This window comes from Harmonia axyridis, chromosome 1 (assembly GCF_914767665.1).
Source record: "Harmonia axyridis chromosome 1, icHarAxyr1.1, whole genome shotgun sequence".
Lineage (NCBI taxonomy): Eukaryota > Metazoa > Arthropoda > Insecta > Coleoptera > Coccinellidae > Harmonia > Harmonia axyridis.
Genome location: NC_059501.1, coordinates 80,402,551 through 80,423,425, shown reverse-complemented (window position 1 = coordinate 80,423,425; position 20,875 = coordinate 80,402,551). Strand labels below are relative to the sequence as shown.

Sequence of the window (20,875 nt, the reverse complement as noted above, 5' to 3'; positions counted from 1 at the left end):
CTAGGTGGTTGTGTTCAATTCGTACCAAATTCTTTCTTGAAACATTATTGATCTATAAAAGTATTAATTTTTCATGTCGAATTTGCAGAAACTAAAATTAAGAAATAAGTTTTTTTTATGCAGTCACATATTCGAATTATATTAATATCAAAATTCAAGAATTGAATTCTTAGTTTTTGCGTTTATCTCAAAAGAAAAACACTTAATTAGAACATTATTTCTTCAATAGGTTTTAATAAGAATTGAGAATCTATCATATTTGATAATGTAACTATTCAACGAGTTTGCTTGATGTTTTGAGAAAATACATATTCATCATTAAATTATAGACTTATATGTTCGCGACCGGACAGCCGGCTGACGATGAATTCGTCATCAGTGAGTCGAACCTCATTGGTTGAGACCATTTCCAGCTCAAAATAAAAAAAACAAACATAATGACGAATTCATAAAGCCTTCTGGTCAGGAAACGATTGCTTAATCATTACAACTTCAATCAAAAATTTGCCCCGGGTGAGGATCGAACTCACGACCTTAAGATTATGAGACTTACGCGCTGCCTGCTGCGCCACCGAGGCACTGACGATTTAGGTGGTTGTGTTCAATTCGTACCAAATAAATTCTTGAAACATTTTTGATCTAAAAACGTATTAATTTTTTATGTCGAAATTGCAGAAACTAAAATTCAGAAATGAGTTTTTTTGTATTCAGTCACATATTAATTATGTGGCGATGCTAGGGGGGATGGGCTGGTTCCCCACTAAAATTCTGCTAGCCCCCCCTAAAATGTGACACACTAAAGCTAAAAAATTAGCAAAACTATAGTTCCGCTTTACTTTGCCCAACCCAAAAAAAAACAGGCCTCTTCTTGGCCACCCCCGTTTTTGAAAGCTGGCGTCGTCCCTGGAGTAGAACAATATTTTATCAATAGGTTTTTATGAGAATATATTATTCTTGATAAAAAAACTATTCAACGAGTTTGCTTTATATGGTAAAATGAAATTCCTCATTGAATAATAGACAGCCGGATGAACATGAATTCATCATCAGTGATTGGAACTATATCATTATTTTGTTAAGAGTTTTATAGTTTTATACTCAACTCTGTATCCAATGTAATAATAATAATTTAAGACCATTTCCAGCACAAAATTAAAAAAAAAAGGACATTGTGACGAATTTATAGAGCTATCTGGCCAGGAAACGATTGCTCAAACACTTCAAATTCGATCAAAAATATGCCCCGGGTGATGATCGAACTCACGACTCACGATTATGAGACTTACGCGCTGCCTGCTGCGCCACCGAGGCGATGGCGATATAAGTTGTTGAGTTAAATCTGTATCTCTATATATGTCTTAAAACATTATTGATCTATAAAAGTATTAATTTCTCATGTTTAAACATATTTGAATTATATTAATATCCAAAGTCAAAACATATAGTCTTAGTACCAACATTCATCGTAAGAGAAAGCACTTAATTAGAACAACATTTTTTCAATATGTTTTTATGAGAATCTATAATTTTTGATAATATCACTATTCATTGGTTCGTGTTGTAATCCATAAATTGTTGAGATGCACTCCTGCCATTGATTATTTTAATTATCTCATGCAACATTGACGGTAATTGTTTCGATGTCAATTGAGAATAAATATTGCGTTCAATTCATCACTCTTTAAACTGTTTACTAATATTATAACTGCAGGTTATGGGCCCAGTACGCTTCCACTGCTTACTTTTATTATATATTACAGTTTGTTTCAACTGATACGATAATATTCCCCATAGTTTTGTATGTTTACGGCTGGACACCCGGATGGTCATGGATTCATCGTCAGTGATTGGAACTATATCGTTTAAGACCATTTCCAGCTCAAAAATAAAAAATACAGACATTATGAAGAATTTATACGGCTATCTGGTCAGGAAATGATTGCTCAATCATTACAAATTTGATCAAAAATTTGCCCCGGGTGAGGATCGAACTCACGACCTTAAGATTATGAGACTTACGCGCTGCCTGCTGCGCCACCGAGGCGGTGGGGACTTAGGTTGTTGTGTTCATTTTGTACCAAATTCTCCTAAAAATATTATTGGTCTATGAAAGAATTAATTTTTATGCCAAAACTGCAGTAACTACAATTCAGAAATGAGTAATTTTTAAACAGTCACATATTTGAATTCTGTTAATATCCAAATTCAAGATTTTATCCCTTTATCGTAAGAGAAAAACAGTTAATTAGTACAATATTTCATCAATAGGTTTCAATTGGAATCTATAATTTTCGATAAAATAATAATATGCAACGAGTTTGTGTTGAATAAATACATTGTTGATATGGTATTGATTATTTTTGTTGCCTTATGTAACATCGACAGTAGTTGTTTCGATGTCAATTGAATTGTTGGAATAAATTATTGCATTCAGTTCTTTGAACTGTGTATTAATATAATAACTACAGGTTATGGGCCAATCACGCTTCCACTGCGCACTAATATAATAACTACAGTTTTCTTTATTTGGTTATATAATATTCTTCATTAAATAATAGACTTGTATGGACAACTGGATGATCATGAATTCATCATAAGTGAGTCGATCAATATAGTTTCAGACTATTTCCGACTCTGAATAAAAAATACATACATTATGACGAAAATAATGAATTATTAGTTAAAACCATATACGCATTTGTTACTAGTTTTCTGTCTGATATTTTAATAATCATGTTTCATTTCTTATTTCAGGGAATACTATTTCACAGCCGTATCCTGGATTAGCCTCACAGAAATAAGTGTAGTATGGATCAACCGACCGCAAAACTTATCCATTGTTTCTATTTGCACGAGTCCTAAGTGGGATTGTAAAGAAGTAAGTCCTACCTAAATCAATATCCTAATTTTGTGTTTTTTTTATTTCCTCCATCGAATTCAATCGCAATTCTTATAATAGAATCAACTCAGACTTTAGAATCTGCTGTTAATTAACACAATTCTCTCGGTCAAAATAAAAAAAAATAATTAAATTAAATCAGATGTTCAGATCCATATCCAAATCATTAATAGTCAAGCGGTCACAGAAGATGAAATAATGAAGAAATTAGCGAAGTATGTTTCGATAACTGAATTGGACATTTCATGATTTATATATTTTCTTTTTAATCGCAATGATAGTTCAGTGGAGCTAACTTTCCCAAGCATAATTTTTAAGAACGTGCTCTAGCAATACCTCCTAGAAAACAGTCTAGGAGGTATTGGCTCTAGGCAGTTTCCAACGGTAGCTATAGTTATTATAAAATCTAAGGGGTCTTATTTCAGAACTAATCTCACGCTTAGCAAGCAGTGTTGCAGAAAAACCAACTATCTCGTTCCAAATCTCGTTTAAACCTTAATCTTATATTTCTCCCGAAGTACATCGCCACACTCCAAATTAAATCCTACTCCCATTACCGTGGCAGGCGCTAGTTTTTGCAGTCGTTCGCCCGTTGTCCGTTTCCCTAAAACCGTCTAATTTTTTTTTTTCAGACTCAGCGTGTAACCAGCGACGGCAGCGGGTGGGTAGACATGGGGGACAGCCCCATCTTCGGCAGGGACAGCTCCACTTATATCACAGTGGCGCCGGTGAGAGACGGGCCGGCAGGTTTCTTCAGACACGCTGTGTATGTGAACATACCCAAACGTAGGATAATTCCACTGACTCATGGAAAGTACGAAGTGACTAGGATTCTGACTTGGGACCATTCGAACGATGTTATGTGAGTGAATGAGGTGTTTTTTGCTTGCTGGTGTCGGCGCGCCTCTTTTTTCGGTGTATCGCAGAAATTATTCGCCACATTGCGCTGAAAGATTCTTCCAACTCACCTGCTATCGAAAAAATTGGCCTCAAATCTTTCTTCATGAAGGAAAATTATTCTCCTGTGAATTTGATCAAATACTGTGCTCAAAATCTATATTCCTTAGGTTTTTATTTTGATAAATTGGGCTATTTATCTTGAACGAGATATTAGATCTTTAATGTGTACAAAAACTCCTTCCTTGAAAAGTTGAACGCTCCCAAAAATGAGAAAAATAGTATATAGTGGGAAAGTCCAACTTTTCTCGTGAGTGGCGCAAACACACGAGCGAGAAAAGGACTTTCTTTACATGTTGCACACGATACTTTTGCTACAACTGCACGAATTTCAATTATTCAAGTAATGAACTCTATTCGAATCACAATGGCCTTCGTTGACAGTATGTGCTAATTTATTGCGTTTCCATAGAAATATCTTAAAAGCCCAATTTCATTTGTTTATCAACCGAGGTGTGGGCAAAGTTCCGTGAGAAATAATATTTATCACTGTATGAGCAATATTTAGTTTTGAAATTGAGTAAGCTATGAAGAATACGCTACTTTTCATAGCAGTTGTAGAAGAATTATTTTGAATTCACTCTTGAAATTGCAGCATACGGTACAAAAATGTGAGGATTCTGTATATCATATGAAATATTGTATGCTACTCTCCCTTCAGTCTTACAATATTCACAATATTTTGCTGCACATTCATTATTTTTATTTCACTGAATCGGGGTCGTTACGGCTCTGTTTGCCTACTGCGAAGAAATTGATCTTTTGTTCTTAACCCCTTCCTATTCATACTAGTATACGGGAGGCCGTCGATACTGTTAAAGTAGCCAAGGCTCCTTAGTAGCCTTGGCTATTACTTAGTATCCAGAACTATTACTGAGTATCCAGAACTGACTTTTCCACATGAGTGGTTCTTAGGCATGTCAGCCCCAGGCATTTGCACACTATGTGTTCTGCTGTTTTTACCTCCTTTCCACAGAATCCGCAGATCTCATCTGCTGACTTACCAATCCGGTATAAAAGGTATTTGCACCGACAGTGTCCTGTCAGCAGTCCCAGCTCAGCTCGTGGTTGCTTCAGGAGTTTTCTGGTATAGGTCGGTGAAAGTACCACAAATTTCTTTGCCTGAGCAAGACCCGGAGTATTTCTCCAGATGGTTTTCCTATAATCCCTATTCCATTGTTTTTTGTATTTTCCAAGCCCGCAGAAGGGCTCAGCACCAATATGTGTAATCCTTTATACCCCCTTTGCAAGTTCATCGGCTTTTTCATTTCCTTCAATATCACAATGCCCCGGTACCCTTAGTAGAGTTACTTTATTGCCTCTGGCCAGTTGCACTATGGTATTATGGCACTGTCATGTCAGTAGAAACCCCTAGCTATATGATTCTAGGGACATCAGCGTGGCCTGGCTGTCCATAGTGATGTAAATACACGCCCCTGTGAGGTTTCTCTTGAAACACTCTTGAACGTAAGTGTAGACAGCTAGTGTCTCGGCTTGTAGGATAGAGGGCTCACTTACAGAGATCTAGAGATTCTCGTTTTATGCCCATGTTATAGCCCAATACCTGTGCTTTTTTCTGATTTTGAACCATCGGTATAACATACTTCTTGTCTAAACTATTCACATTCAATATAAAATAAAAAATTGTCGTAAAGCCGAATGTTATTAAAATTAGACAAAGAAATTTGTTCCAAAACTTTTAGGTAATACGTTAAGGATAAAAATCTTTCTGGGTGAGCCATAAAAACATGCTCAAGAGCAAAATTGGGTGCAAAAGGGGACCTAAACGATCTTCCTCAGTAAACTGAGACTTTCGTTAAGCCCAACCCTGTCGAGTGTCGACCCTTACGGCCGTACACGCGAAACTATCGAATCAATCTTATACCAACAATAATCACAATGGTCAGCGGGATTACCACAAATTCAGTTGGGCCGATCAAGAGCAATTCACCATTTGCGGTAACTTATCATTTAATTGTTGAGCTAGATAATGGATATTCGGAATGGGATATTCAGAAACCAACCGGCATTCAAGCTGGAGTTATATTGGAAACAATCGATTCGGGAAACGCTGTCGAACACAGTTTCCGAAATTTATTCATCTTGATTCTGGGACGGCAACGAATCGTACTAGATTAGTCGGAGAGGCCGAAACAAGGTCGGAATGTTTGGGAGTCTGGAACGGTCATGAATGATTTTGGGTGGATGGATTGTTCTGCAAAATTGGAAAATTCTGTGGTCTAGTTGGTTATTCACTTGTTGTTTTGCTTACTACTTCGGTATCTTCAGAGGTCATTACCTGAATCCCGGGCGTAACCAGTAAAAACATATCTAACCTTGAAAATTGGACTTTATTCGTCAACATAGCCTCGTTCAAGAGTGATAGATCTTCCCAAAAGCTCCTGTAAAGCTCAATATCCTTTCTTTAAATAGGGTCATCTCGGTAATCATTTCTTCATTAACGCCAAATTTGAATCTTTTAACCCTTGTTGTCGATGGAGCAATCTGACTTACACCATTGCTTTGTTACTCCTAAATAAATGCCAAATATTTAATAAGATAAGAATCACAATAAAATTTTAGTGAAGGATCCCTAACAATCAAATATCCAACAGATCAGGAAATAGTATATTGTGCAACAAGTGGGAGTGTCCTACTTTTCTCACGAGTGTGGAAAACACAGGAGTTATAAAAGGACTTTCTCCACATGTTGCACACTATACTTTTCCTACAACTGCTATGAAAAGTAGCGTATTCTTCTTAGCTTACTCAATTTCAAAACTATGTATTGCTCATACTGTGAAAAATATTATTTCTCACGGCAGTTTGCTCACACCTCGCTTAGTAGACTAATGAAATTGGGCTTTTGAGTCGTTTCTATGGAAACGCAATAAATTAGTACATATTGTTAACGAAGGCCGTTTTTATTTGAATCAAGTCCATTACTTGAATTATTGAAATTTGTGCAGTTGTAGGAAAAGTATAGTGTGCAACATGTGGAGAATAGTATATTGTGCAACAAGTGGGGAATGTCCAGCTTTCTCCACATGTTGCACACTATACTTTTCCTATAACTGCACAAATTTCAATAATGCACGTAATGGACTTGATTCAAATCAAAATGGCCTTCGTTGACAGTATGTGCTAATTTATTGCGTTTCCATAGAAACGACTCAGAAGCCCAATGTGGGCAAAGTGCCGTGGGGAATAATATTTCCCACAGTATGAGCAATACATAGTTTTAAAATTGAGTAAGCTGTGAAGAATGCGCTAATTTCCATAGCAGTTGTAGAAAATGTCCTTTTCTCGCTCGTGTGTTTGCGGCACTTACCTTTCAGGCTCATGTCACAAACTTACACACTCGCGAGATAAGTTGGACTTTCCCCACTTGTTGCACAATAAACTTTTTCCTACAACTGCATAAATTTGAATAATACAAGTAATGTACCTGATTTAATTCAAAACAACTCAAAAGCCCAATTTCATTGGTCTACCAAGCGAGTTGTGTGGAGTAATATTTTCCACAGTATGAGCAATACATAGTTTTGAAATTAAATAAGCTATGAAGAATACGCTACTTTCCAAAGCAGTTGTAGGAAAATTATGATGCTATGAAGTGATTAATTCAATATTTAATATGACGTATCCTAGAACACAATACCCTTACCCCCCAGGGAGACTCCTCTCGGGATACCAGGGGGCCCACTCAAACACCAACTAGAACGCCTGTTTATGTAATTAAATCTTCAGTTTGGTAATTAGACATGATTTGAGGAATAGGTCCCTCGGGACATCACTGGTAATGTCTATATAACAGCACTATGGCCCAAAATCGCTACGTACGAGTATGTTATAATACATGGACGGAACTAATTCATCTTCCTATTAACTAATCTGAGAAAGTCATCTTGCTGGATCGATTCAAATTATTACGCGCAATTAACCTATTTCGGCTTAGCGGTGGGGATGACATTCTGTGACTATTTGCTAATACAATAGACAGCAAATGTTAACTTGCGTAATGGAACGCAACATTACACGAATTTGAGCCTACCTTGATAATTTATGAACTTTTTTTCTAAATAAAAAATTTGTTGAGATCAATAATTCAATTCACCGAACGAAGTTAGTTTGGTATACCAGTAAGTGCTTACATTGCCATCTTCATTCGGTATCAAAACAACATAAATGAAACTGAGTGCGACCTGCGTCATCAATGACGTCATTCATAGTATTGTGGGACTGGTGTTGAAAGACGTTTAAGATTGTGCACACCTACTCGTAATGTTATATTGTTGATAAACAAAACAAGTACTTGGTGGAAGCTATTCATATTGGCATTTGTTATTGATTTATTACTCTAAAATAATGCTAGATAATTTAAGTAGAAGAGCCAGAAATGTGGCAACTTGCTTGGGGTGTAAGTTTGACCTCGATGGATGCCTGCGATAGTTGTCCCATCTTCCTTGGTAGCAGTACTCCATAACTTTGTGATCTTGGTGAAATCCTTCACCTTGTTCCTCACTCATGTCTCCTAAATTTTCTGGAGAACTGTCTAAGTGGCTGTGTAAATAGCGTATTTTAATACTCATATTACACCCTAAGGATTTAAAACTATTAAGCATCTTGTTAACCATTTCAATATAGTTTTGAGTTGTATGTTTGCCTAGAAAATGTTCTACAACTGCACCAAATGATGTCCAAGCTTCAACTTGATTCATGGAATTTATGAAGGCAGGATCCTTAATTAATTGTCTTATTTGTGGACCGTAAAATATCCGTGCTTTGAGTTTTTCAGTGCTCAACTGCCTTTTTACCTCTAACATGACCCATTCTCATCAAGAGCCTTGACAAATTGCTTCATTAAACCCAACTTTATATGTAACGGAGGAAGTATGATTTTTTCCCGAGTGAGAGAATTAAAAGGGTCAGTTCAGGTACCTGATAGGCAATGGTTCCACTATTTATAGATTCACCAGGAATTTACTCAATTGCAGACTGACAATAAAACCATTGTACCTACATTAATGGATATATAATAATTTTAGAACTCTCATAAATGAACATACTAAATGAAACCCAAATTGGTAGATAATTGATGATTCTTAAAAAGTAGAGCTGATAGAGAAGAACGGATTGCATGTACAGATTAGGCATTCCTCATATAGTTGAAATCAGCTCTAAAATTCCAGACACCAAAAAAAAATTGTTTTTGTTGCCCTGAGTAATTTAGGAACGAGAAGATTGTTTTACATGATGGTCCTAGCCTTCAGGAAGACCTAAATTAAAGGTCAAAAAACAGAATTTCATAAAGAATTATTAATCCCTGTCCTCCAACCACTAATCTACATTACAAACTATAATGGAAAAGGACGTAAATAGAAAATGAGCGTCAATTTTAATTCTTAAAAGACTATTTGTCAACCTGTATATTATTTCCGCTTCATCAAACCACGCTTCCATTCCAATTTGTCCTTGTTACGACGCTACGAAACCGTCAACGTCCAAATGAATCACCAGCCACGTTGATGTTCAACGCGCGTTTTTTGCTGGGCATCCTTGGGTTTTTTTGTTTCGGAATTTACCAAGGAAAATTGAATGCGGGGATGAAAATGTGCGAAGACTGAGCATTTTAGGAGAGGAACTTTCGGGACAGGATGAGACAGATCGGGTTTTCGGGGGATGCCCGAGGGAATTACATTTTTTTCGCTCTTTAAACTCATCCCCTCTTTCCGTTCTATAATCGTAGCGGGTTAGTATTCGATAAAAGCTTATGAAGTCGGCTACTGTTCTTATTTTTCATCCCTGAAGGCTTTTCAGCGATCGTTGGAAACATTTTTATATACTGCGCTAAAGTAATTTACGAGTCATTATTTTTTTATCAACAAATTATCTTAAAGTAGGTAAAGGGTGTTTTTTAGAGCTATAGAACTTGCGAATTGCAATAAAACAACGATGGATTATTCGATTGACATGAATTTTATTTATCCGCAAGATAATCTTGTGGCATTACATTTCAAATATGATTTCTGGCATATGACTGCCACGGCTGGCTCGGATGTAGTCCAATCTGGACGTCCAATTTTCGATGACTTCTTCCAACATTTGTGGCCGTATATCGGCAATAACACGGCGAATATTGTCTTCCAAATGGTCAAGGGTTTGTGGCTTATCCGCATAGACCAATGACTTTACATAGCCCCACAGAAAGTAGTCTAGCGGTGTTAAATCACAAAATCTTGGAGGCTAATTCACAGGTCCAAAACGTGAAATTGGGCGGTCACCAAACGTGTGTTCCAATAAATCGATTGTGGCACGAGCTGTGTGACATGTTGCGCCGTCTTGTTGGAACCACAGCTTCTGGACATCATGGTTGTTCAATTCAGGAATGAAAAAGTTAGTTATCATGGCTCTATACCGATCATTATTGACTGTAACATTCTGGCCATCATCGTTTTTGAAGAAATACGGACCAATGATTCCACCAGCCCATAAAGCGCACCAAACAGTCAGTTTTTCTGGATGTTACGGTGTTTCGACATATACTTGAGGATTAGCTTCACTCCAAATGCGGCAGTTTTGTTTGTTGACGCACCGGAAGTGCGCTTCATCGCTGAACAAAATAAAATGGACGAAGTGCGCGATACGTATTCCGCAAAGAACCATTATTTTCGAAATAAAATTGCACTATTTGCAAGCGTTGTTCAGGCGTGAGTCTATTCATGATGAATTGCCAATCCAAACTGAGAATAAATCACTTAACAGCTGTTAAATCGGTCGCCATCTCGAACAGTAATGCCAACTTAAAGTTATATACCTCGAAAAAAAACACCCGTACAAATGCACAGAATCAGAATCCCCATACACGTCAAATGAATCTCTTGACGCACTGATACTGAACTCTCGTTTTGTTCTGGCCGTTCTTAGGTTTTTTGTTTTGAATTTAACCGAGGAAAATTGAATAAGAAGATGAAAATGTGCGAAGACTCGGCATTGTAAGAGAGGTTCTTTAGGGACAGGATGAAACAGATCGAGTTTTTTTGGGGTGCCCGGGGGAATCACATTTTTTTCGCTTTTCAAACTCGACCCACTCCTTCCGTTCTATAATCTTGCCGGGTTGGTATTCAATAAAAGCTTATGAAGTCGGCTACAGTTCTTATTTCCCAGCCCTGAAGACTTTAGAGTGGTCTTTGTGTCGGGAAAATCTAATATATTGTGGAGAAGAAATTACCGTGCCAATTATTTTTTGTCAAGAGTTCCTTACCTTAGAACAACTCCGAGGAAAAGTGGCTCATAATTCAAACTGTTTTCAACACGGCTCAGTGTGGGAAAAGCAGTTCACTTTGAATCTGCTTCTTCAGTCTTTTCCGAGAAGATGTAAGGAAAGAAAGGCACTGACGTGAAGTTGTGAGCTTTCACACGATTGTTCACTACTCTTTGAACTTGAAGTCACTCAATAAAGCTAGACTATAAGTACTTACATGAAGATACTTTTGGATGGTAAATCAGTTTTTAGTTTTATTTCACTCTGAATCTGCTTTGCCACTTTTGCCAGTCTTTTCTGAGAAGATGTGGGGATTAGAAGTCGAGAAAGACACTGACGTGAAGTTGTGAGCTTGCACACGGTTGTAAAGGGTGTTTTTTTAGAGCTATAGAACTTTAAATTGCAATACAACAACGATGGATTATTCGATTGACATGAATTTTATTTATCCGCAAGATAATCTTGTGGCATTACATTTTAAATATGACTTCTGGCATATGACCGCCACGGCTGACTCGGATGTAGTCCAATCTGGACGTCCAATTTTCGATGACTTTTTCCAACATTTGTGGCCGTATATCGGCAATAACACGGCGAATGTTGTCTTCCAAATGGTCGAGGGTTTGTGGCTTATCCGCATAGACCAATGACTTTACATAGCCCCACAGAAAGTAGTCTAGCGGTGTTAAATCACAAGATCTTGGAGGCCAATTCAAAGGTCCAAAACGTGAAATTAGGCGGTCACCAAACGTGTCTTTCAATAAATCGATTGTGGCACGAGCTGTGTGACATGTTGCGCCGTCTTGTTGGAACCACAGCTCCTGGACATCATGGTTGTTCAATTCAGGAATGAAAAGTTAGTAATCCTGGCTCTATACCGATCACCATTGACTGTTCGTTTTGGCCATCATCGTTTTTGAAGGAGTACGGACCAATGATTCCACCAGCCCATAAAGCGCACCAAACAGTCAGTTTTTCTGGACGTAACGGTGTTTCGACATACACTCGAGGATTAGCTTCACTCCAAATGCGGCAGTTTTGTTTGTTGACGTAGCCATTCAACCAGAAGTGCGCTTCGTCGCTACACAAAATAAAATAGACGTAGTGCGCGATACGTATTCTGCACAGAACCATTATTTTCGAAATAAAATTGCACTATTTGCAAGCGTTGTTCAGGCGTGAGTCTATTCATGATAAATTGCCAAACCAAACTGAGAATAAATCACTTGACAGCTGTTAAATCGGTCGTCATCTTGAACAGAAATGCTAACTTAAAGTTATATACCTCGAAAAAAAAACACCCGTTATATCTACTCTTTGAACTTGATATTACTCAGGAGAGCTAGACCTACCTACAGAAGGGTATTTTTCAATAGTCAATCAGGTTTCAGTTCAGTCCAAATTTTTCCTATGTTCAAAATGTAATGTAATTGATTTCGTTAATGTGAAAAATCCGACTAGGTATTTCATAAATATGGTCATCCGAAATTTTTTTTTACTGTTGATTGTTGAAAAATTCTATGGATCTAACTGAGCGATCAACATGAAATTTTGCACATGGCTTCAAAATATCATGCTGAATGCAATTGCAAATGTTCATTTCGATCGAACACCCAGTTTTCAAACAAATCAACACTGAACAGATATACAAAATTTCGAGTGGCTATATTTATTATATTCAAGTCCTTAACATTAAAAATCTTTTTTGAGGCAATATAATCGTCAGTAATTTTTGCACATTGCAGGATGCAATCAAGAAATGTGCATTCTCATATAGGATCGTTATTTAATATTGGTTTTGATTCAATAACGATTCATCTAAAAACGTGCGATTTTCTATAAAATATTTTCATGTGAATAGTTTCGAACTATGTTAGGAACATGAATATTATGCCTATCGACAGTTGACAGATCATCCAAGTGTTTGATCAGAGTAAAGCATCCATCAATCTTCATATCCTTGTTTAGACAACGTGACAACGTTTCACTTTAAGCAATGTTTGAGGAGATTACATAACCAATATAACCTCGTTCATCCATGGACGTCCCAGACAAACATGTAGGTACCTATGCTACATAATCAGGTAGCGTTATGATTTGTGAGAATGTCCTATTAGGCCAGAAATAATATCTACAACTCGAATCAGAACAAAATTTGTGATTTTTACTACCTGTAACAAAACCTTAGAATCTGACGAAGGAAAAAATGAATTCTTCAGAAATTTCACTGATATATTCGAAATAACGAACAAAAGATGTTTTCAAGTCATTGATTCTATATAATGCACTTATGAAATATAATTGAAGAAAGGTGAATGCTTATAAAATGCTAATTGCATGTGGGGATTCTTCTTTGAATTCGCTGAGAAGAGAATTGAAGAATATATTGTTTTTGAGCCAGTTATTTTGGAAATGATGTGCATTGTTTGCAATATTTGTGATCACAATTGGTCACCAAGATCATGGTATTTGACACCTTTTGACACAGGAAAGATAAAGTCTGTGCAAACCACTATTAGAATTGTGTGGTGCACATAAAGAAATTTTCTTGATTATTTTAAATATAATTAAAAGATTGATATGAAGTTTTAGTAGTTTATTCGCTGAGTGTATATTACAAATTGAACTGAAAATGATTCTATGTGTACATACATTGTGCGGGCACATGCGCTCTGCATGGTGATATTCATTACCATATATATGTATAGTATGGTTGAAAATATATTATTACATATGTATAGGCTGGTCTATTCAAAGTCTATATTGTCAATGCGCCACAATCGACTGAAGACTTTAAAGATTAAATTCGTTGAGTAATCGAGGACATACAGCCGCAAATGGGCGAAATGGTCTTGGAAAATTTCATGAAAAGGATATGGTGCTGCAACCATACCTGTGGCAGCCCGTTGGCTGATATCGTTTTCCATCGGTAATGGCATACCTTCCTCTTTACAATGAATGCAACATCCATTGAAATGTACTTAGACACAAACTCATTAACACTGTTTAAGATTCTCTTCTAGTATTAAAATAGTTAAGAATAAAAAATGTTAACCCTATTTCAATTCAACAGATACTTCCTGGGAGTCCCCAAGAACAAACCAGGCCAACAACACCTCTACAGAGTGACATCAGTACCACCACGCACAGGCGCAGTCCTACCTCCTCCAGTCTGCCTCACCTGCATACCAGATCCTGTACCTACAGAACCCCCGTACTTCATGGACGACCTGTACCTCACCAAGATCAAGCAACTCGACGATGACGACGACACAGCCACCATAACCACACCAACTCCCCGAAGAAGACGTCCGAAGAAACAAAAAGCCCCAGAATCTGAAACTCCATGTCTCTACCACAACGTCATCTTCAGCCCCCACTCCAACTACTTCGTGCTGGACTGTCTAGGACCAAGCGTACCAACATCCTCGCTGTACAAAACGAAGATGCCAAAACCGGAATACCTCACGTGTCTCCAGAACAACACCGTGCTCAAGGAGAAGCTGCAGACGATGGCGATGCCGCAGATTAAGACATTCCCGGTGATAATTTCCGGTGGGTATCAAGCCCACGTGAGACTCCATCTGCCTCCAGGTCTTAGGGAAGACGAGATCACTAGGTACCCTCTGGTGGTGCAGGTCTATGGAGGTCCAGGAAGTCAGCTGGTGACGGAACGTTGGAGGATGGACTGGAACACCTTCCTTACAGGCAATAAGGACTTTATAATTGCTCAAATAGATGGAAGGGGGAGTGGGGGTCAAGGTCAACAGCTTCTGCACAAGGTCTACTATAAGCTGGGGTCGATTGAGGTGGCTGATCAACTTGAAGTCACTGAGTAAGTGGGTGATTGATCGAAGTGTTTTTGGGTTGAATGTGTTTTTTCAGGTACTTAAGGGACACATTGCACTTCATCGATAAGAAAAAGGTTGCTGTTTGGGGGTGGAGTTACGGAGGGTTTGTGGCAGCTTTGGCATTGGCTAACCCCAAAGCTGTGTTTCAATGTGCTGTTGCAGTGGCGCCTGTTATCAACTGGAAATTGTATGGTAAGCTCGGTTTGTACTAAAATTATATTTACCTGTTTTTGCCTCAGGAGATTATAGAAATTCTTTAAATGGTTAAATTGTTACAACGTACATCGTGCAGAAATCGTTTCAAATATAAAGGCTCCTACAAACCAACGCTTTATTATCGATTAAAATAATTTTCTCGAAAAAAGACGGGTGTAGATTTATAATGAGAAAAGGATCATCGCAACCTCTTTATCTACGCCACTGGATCCTTTTGGCAGGAGACACCTGAATCGAAGCATCACATTATCTAAACTTCAATACCAAAAAATTAAAACAATTAATGTTATAATACTAGAGTTATAAATAAGAAACTGTTTTTTTTCAAACTTCAACACTCTGTATTTCAAACAAGAAGCTTGGTAGGATATGTGTTTATATGAATTTTTTTCATGAAAAAAGTTGTTCTTTCCAACGCCGAAGTTATTGAACTAAAATCTGGACCACCTGTATAATTCAAATAATTGGCATTTCATGTTTGTTGGGATCGGCTTATCAGCATATAGCAGTCGTGGCCGAGCGGTTAAGGCGTCTGACTAGAAATCAGATTCCCTCTGGGAGCGTAGGTTCGAATCCTACCGACTGCGATGGAAAACTTTTTTTATTCGAATTTCTCTATTATTTCGTTTTTTTGACATACTCTTCCATGTTGAATTTCATTACATACAGGGTGTCCCAAGTTCGAGTGCGTATTAAAAGATTATGATGAACTTGGACTTATTATATGAAACTAATGGGTACTTCCGGTTATACAGGGAATGAATATAATTTCTTTCTTGTCTGATATGATGAAGTTTTAAACTGCGAAAGACTTTCTGTTTTCAACTCTGATGATTTCAAAGAGTTTTTCAAATATCAATGAAAAAGAAATATGCGTAGTCAGTATTTTGTCCATTGGACTTATTCGCAATATCCAAGACTTGAAACGTCTTCACATTTCGAATTAGAAGAATGTTGTTTTTTTTTCAAATGAAAACCCTGTTTTTTCATGATTGCGTTAGATGCTTCAAGGAATAAAAATTATATAGAGAGTCTAATGAACAAAATACTTGCTTCGCATATTTCCAATTTTGACTTTGACTTGGCTAAAATTAATACAGAGGTTTCTATATTCATTTCTGGCTTTTTAAACATTGAACAATTATTCCATTAAAGTAATTTGTAATTTCTCACGAATGCAATTTTATTTTGATCGAAATCCAATTTGATTTGATTTTGGCTTTGAAGTAATTCTTACTAATTTTTTTTCATTTGTCCCAGATTCCGCATACACAGAAAGATACATGGGGCTCCCCAACGTAACAGAAAATTATAAGGGTTACGATGAAGCCGACGTGTCCAAAAAAGCTCAGTTCTTCAAGGACAAAATGTTCTATTTGGTACACGGGACAGCAGATGACAATGTGCACCTACAGCAAAGTATGGCTATGGTCAGAGCTTTAAGTGACGCTGGCGTCATTTTTAGACAGCAGGTGAGTTTTCAGATGTTGCCTTAAATTTTTAATAAATTTCATGCTAAATTAAATGTTTTTTTATTTCTAAAGATATACGCGGATGAAAACCATGGACTCGGAGGAGTAAAGAAACACCTATACAGAAGTATGGCCCAGTTTCTAGAAGACTGCTTCCAGAAGCAAGTGCCCCCTGAGTTCAAAGCGGGGCTGCGAAATGACCCCGAGTAGTATACAATCGACGATTTTATTTCTGGAGGTTAACATTGATTTTCGTATTTTGAAATGACATTAAGAAGAAGAAGAAGAAGAACGAGAACGGAGCGCATAGAGAATTTCTTCTTATTCCACCGCTACAATTATAGAATATTCACCCACCATCAGAACTCAGTTATGTACTTCGAATGAATGACTTGAGGAGAATGTGGTGATCTAACTATTCTGCCAACCTTGCCTATGGCCCGGCTTAGTTTTCTGCCTTGACAAAAATTATTGTTGCGTCCAATTCGGTGTGGACGCATCGTGTGATGAAAGTGCCAAATTTTTTGATGTTTGATGTTTTCATACGAAAAATATATACTCGTGACAACAATCGACGGCCACCTGTGTGTGGTCCATATGGCTTAGAAGCTCTCAGGAACACGAAAAAATTTGATGTTTCGTCACCTTTATAAAGAAAATATTGTGATAATGCGGTATTACGGAAACGAATACCCATGTTACTATTGTTTGGATGAATGAAAGAACTGCAGATGTCAGCTCTTCGCAGATATTTGAAATTTAGTTTTAAACTGGACCTCTAATAGATTTTGCTACCTCTTCTAATGATTAAAATTGATTTTTTTTGAAAATAGTAAAAATTTAAATACTCTGACATATCAATGTCAAGTTGACACTTGACATTAGCATTATTCTAACCTAACTAATAGAATTTAATCTCGTCGTTACCGTAACATTTTTATATAAGGTGCGCAACTAAATTCCCGCTATTTTTTGATGAAAATCTATCTTTGTTGTGAAGAAATGGTTACAAATGAATTATTCGTATTGTTCAATTTAGCTACAATTTTTTCTCATCTTTGTGGTAGAGCTCGAATACTGTGTTGATCTTTTGGGGCTATATCCACGAATCAAGCCATTTTTTGATTTCTTCATAAGAGTGGGACTGCTCATCATTGACCGGAACAAGTAATAATCTGGCGGTGCAATATCAGAGGAATACAACGGCATAGGTACGTAGAACGTCCCATTTGAGCGGTTTTAGATTCTAGATAGGTTTTAACGGGTTTAGCAACTTTATCGTGTCTATGCTTGTATTATGGGCGTTTTCCGGACAGTGCTTCTGCTCAATCGCATCAATTTAAGTCGATACCGTTCCCCAGTAATGCTTTCACTCGGTTTCTTCAGCTAACAATACACCGACCTGATCCCACCAATTACATAGCAGAACCTTCGAATCGTGAATTCTTGGTCGAGGCGACAACGTAGAAGCATGACCGGGCAGTCCCCATGACTTTATTTTCTTTGGGTTGCCGTCATAGATCCATTTTTCATCCCCTGTCATGATGCGATGTAAACCCTTCCTTTTTTTTCTTCTCAGGCGAAAAAACGACGTTCAAAGTCTCTTGGCTTCAATTCATAAGGAAGCCAGGTTTCCTGTTTTTGAATTATTCCATTTGATGATTACTTGTCACAAAACCAGACATTCACAGTTCACACAACCAAAAGTACATGACGCCAGAAAAATATCACTAATGTGTTAAAACAGTTTGTTTACCTTATGGTTGATGATGTTCTGGAAATGTCAAAATGGACAGCACTTAGTACAGTGACGACACTGCGTTTTGATTGGTTGGAGCCCTATCCGCCATTAAAGGTCGAACTTTCACCAGAGATCTCTGATTTTCACTATTTACATTCACATGCTTTGAAGCATTCCTGTTTGACTTGTTAGTGATTGCGACTGGTTTAGGGGGTTCAAAAAGACACCACCCCCCCCCCCAAAATGTGAATCTCTTTCTCTTTAATGGCGGATGGCCGGAATTGTCATTGTGGTATATACAGTCACTGTAGCACTTAGGTACTGGTAGAGCCATCTATTGACCAACAGCGGGAACTAAGTTGCACACCTCAAAAATATAGCAGTTATTGGAAGTATATTTTTCAAAATGTTGAATCTTCAGTACTCATTTCAATTCTAATTAAATTCATACCTACCATAGCTGATATGTTGATGAAATTTTCATACAGAAATGCATTAAATAAATGGCAAACAAAATCTTTTATGGGTCCTAAAGAATAAAACACCAGCTAGTATTTATCGAAATTAAAAAAGAGGTGTACAAATAAAAAACCATGACTTGACGGTAGTGGTCTAATACGAGTGTCCTAAACAAGAAGTTGCAGATGTCGGTTTTATGGCTTTATTTGAAGACTTTCTATCTCATCTGTCCAATAAAACTCATCTAGTAAAACCGCTTCTCAATGAGTCCAGGTCATCCTCTTCGGCTAATATAATAGATCATTTGCTACATGATTTGTCATAAAAAAATTATTACAATAAAAATAGATTCTTGAAAAATGAACGGAGTTGTTAAGTATTCTAGAACAAAAACCTCCATACATCTATATCCGATATATTAAGAATAAAAGTCCCAAACTGAAAAACAAACACCGTCGGTTTTCTCTTTGTACACCTCATCTGTGTTGATAATCATAATAAAACATTAAAAATTGAATATAAATCAATGCACTGAAGAATTTTTCTCTTGCGAACAAAGTCGACTCCAGCCTGTGATTTCACAAATAAAATTTTCAATAAGGGAAGCAAGTTGTGTGAAAGAATTTCCTGAATTGGATATCGATACATTATATATCCGATTCAATCCTATTCACTTGAGATGATTGATCTCTATCAGAGCAATATCTGAAACGATTAACTCTTACTTGAATGCTTAGGTACCTACTATAGTGATAAATTTCAATAACTTTTCTGAAACCGAGATTCCTTCATATTTCACCAATTAGTATACTTTTACCTATAGATAATAGTTTAATAGAAGTGAGTATTCAGAATAGCAATAATTAGAATGTTTGTAACGGAATAAAGTTGTAGTTCTCAATTAAACAAATCACCAAAAGTCGAATGCAGGCCGAATCGTCACAGAAATAGTATTTATTTCAGAAACAAAAGGGGACATTCATTTATAGGAACCATTTCAACAGTTTGTAAATAAAAAATAAGTCAGACATATCTCCATATAAATATAACTTATTATTCGCAATACATACTTATATTTATTTTCGCTGAGAAATCATTAGAAACTAGATTTATTAGCTATTCTAGAATTTTAAAATTTTTGTATCAAATTTCTTCAAAGAGGAAATTGTAAATATAGAGTGTTTTAAAAAATTATTATACATTCCATGCATTTTTTATATGTTCATTATGCTTAACAAATTGTAGGTAGTTGTTATTATCTATTGACCAAATTCCTTGAACAAATTGTAATATATCTACTAGTACCAAAAGATCTTTTACATTGATTCAGTATATAATACCTTTATATCAAAAATTATTAGTGAAATATTTTTTGCTGATAAAATAACTGAACCTGTATCTAATCTAAATCATGTTTAACTTTTTAATCTATAATGACAATACAAAATTTTAAAAATACATTACAACGGAAAATTTTAAATTTCATTATGGAAAAAATATGCTTCTGCAGTATACAGTATTTGCAGAAAAATGTATATGAAAATCCAAATACTTCCAAACAATTTTAATCTTCATAATTTCTTAAAAAATTTCATTTGTATAAAATGAAAAATCATAGTTAAAATCATTTCAGATACATATAAAAGTTTGATGTAAATATAGAATGCATCGAAATGTTCGGAGGATATAGAGAAAATTGTTGTATTTTCAAGATATTAGCGATAGAAAAGTTTATCGAAGAATATATTGTAAATAACATTGTAAATTCCAAGCTTGTTAAAAAACTCATTGCAATTCATATATAATTACTCGATTCCAAAATGAATTCCAATAAATGACATTTCAACAAAAAATTTAATGGTTTTTTATTTGCCTACCCTCGAAAAAAACATGTACCTATAATATGAGTCACATTATTCCTCATAAAGATTATTAATGAACGATTGTTTGAAGCGCTTCATGTTTCATCAAATTCACATCACTAAATCTATAAATAGTAGAAAATATTTTCAATTT

At 36.4% G+C, this 20,875-nt stretch overlaps 1 protein-coding gene and 3 non-coding genes across 6 annotated transcripts in view; 2 read left to right on the top strand and 2 right to left on the bottom strand.

The window, feature by feature from the left end:
* LOC123688854 (inactive dipeptidyl peptidase 10) overlaps positions 1–19,235 on the top strand; it is a 114,938-nt gene extending 95,703 nt beyond the window's left edge. For all 3 annotated transcript variants that reach the window (XM_045627578.1, XM_045627577.1, XM_045627579.1), the window contains 6 exons: positions 2,755–2,878; positions 3,532–3,761; positions 14,194–14,955; positions 15,006–15,163; positions 16,448–16,659; positions 16,732–19,235. In XM_045627578.1, coding sequence (XP_045483534.1) covers positions 2,755–2,878; positions 3,532–3,761; positions 14,194–14,955; positions 15,006–15,163; positions 16,448–16,659; positions 16,732–16,869 — 1,624 coding nt within the window. In that variant the 3' untranslated portion in view covers positions 16,870–19,235. The remainder of the gene's footprint in view (positions 1–2,754; positions 2,879–3,531; positions 3,762–14,193; positions 14,956–15,005; positions 15,164–16,447; positions 16,660–16,731) is intronic.
* On the bottom strand, positions 506–578 carry Trnam-cau. The gene has a single exon. It is a non-coding gene; the product is annotated as a tRNA-Met (tRNA).
* On the bottom strand, positions 1,972–2,044 carry Trnam-cau. The gene has a single exon. It is a non-coding gene; the product is annotated as a tRNA-Met (tRNA).
* Trnas-aga lies at positions 15,693–15,774 on the top strand. The gene has a single exon. It is a non-coding gene; the product is annotated as a tRNA-Ser (tRNA).
* Positions 19,236–20,875: the final 1,640 nt, after the last annotated feature.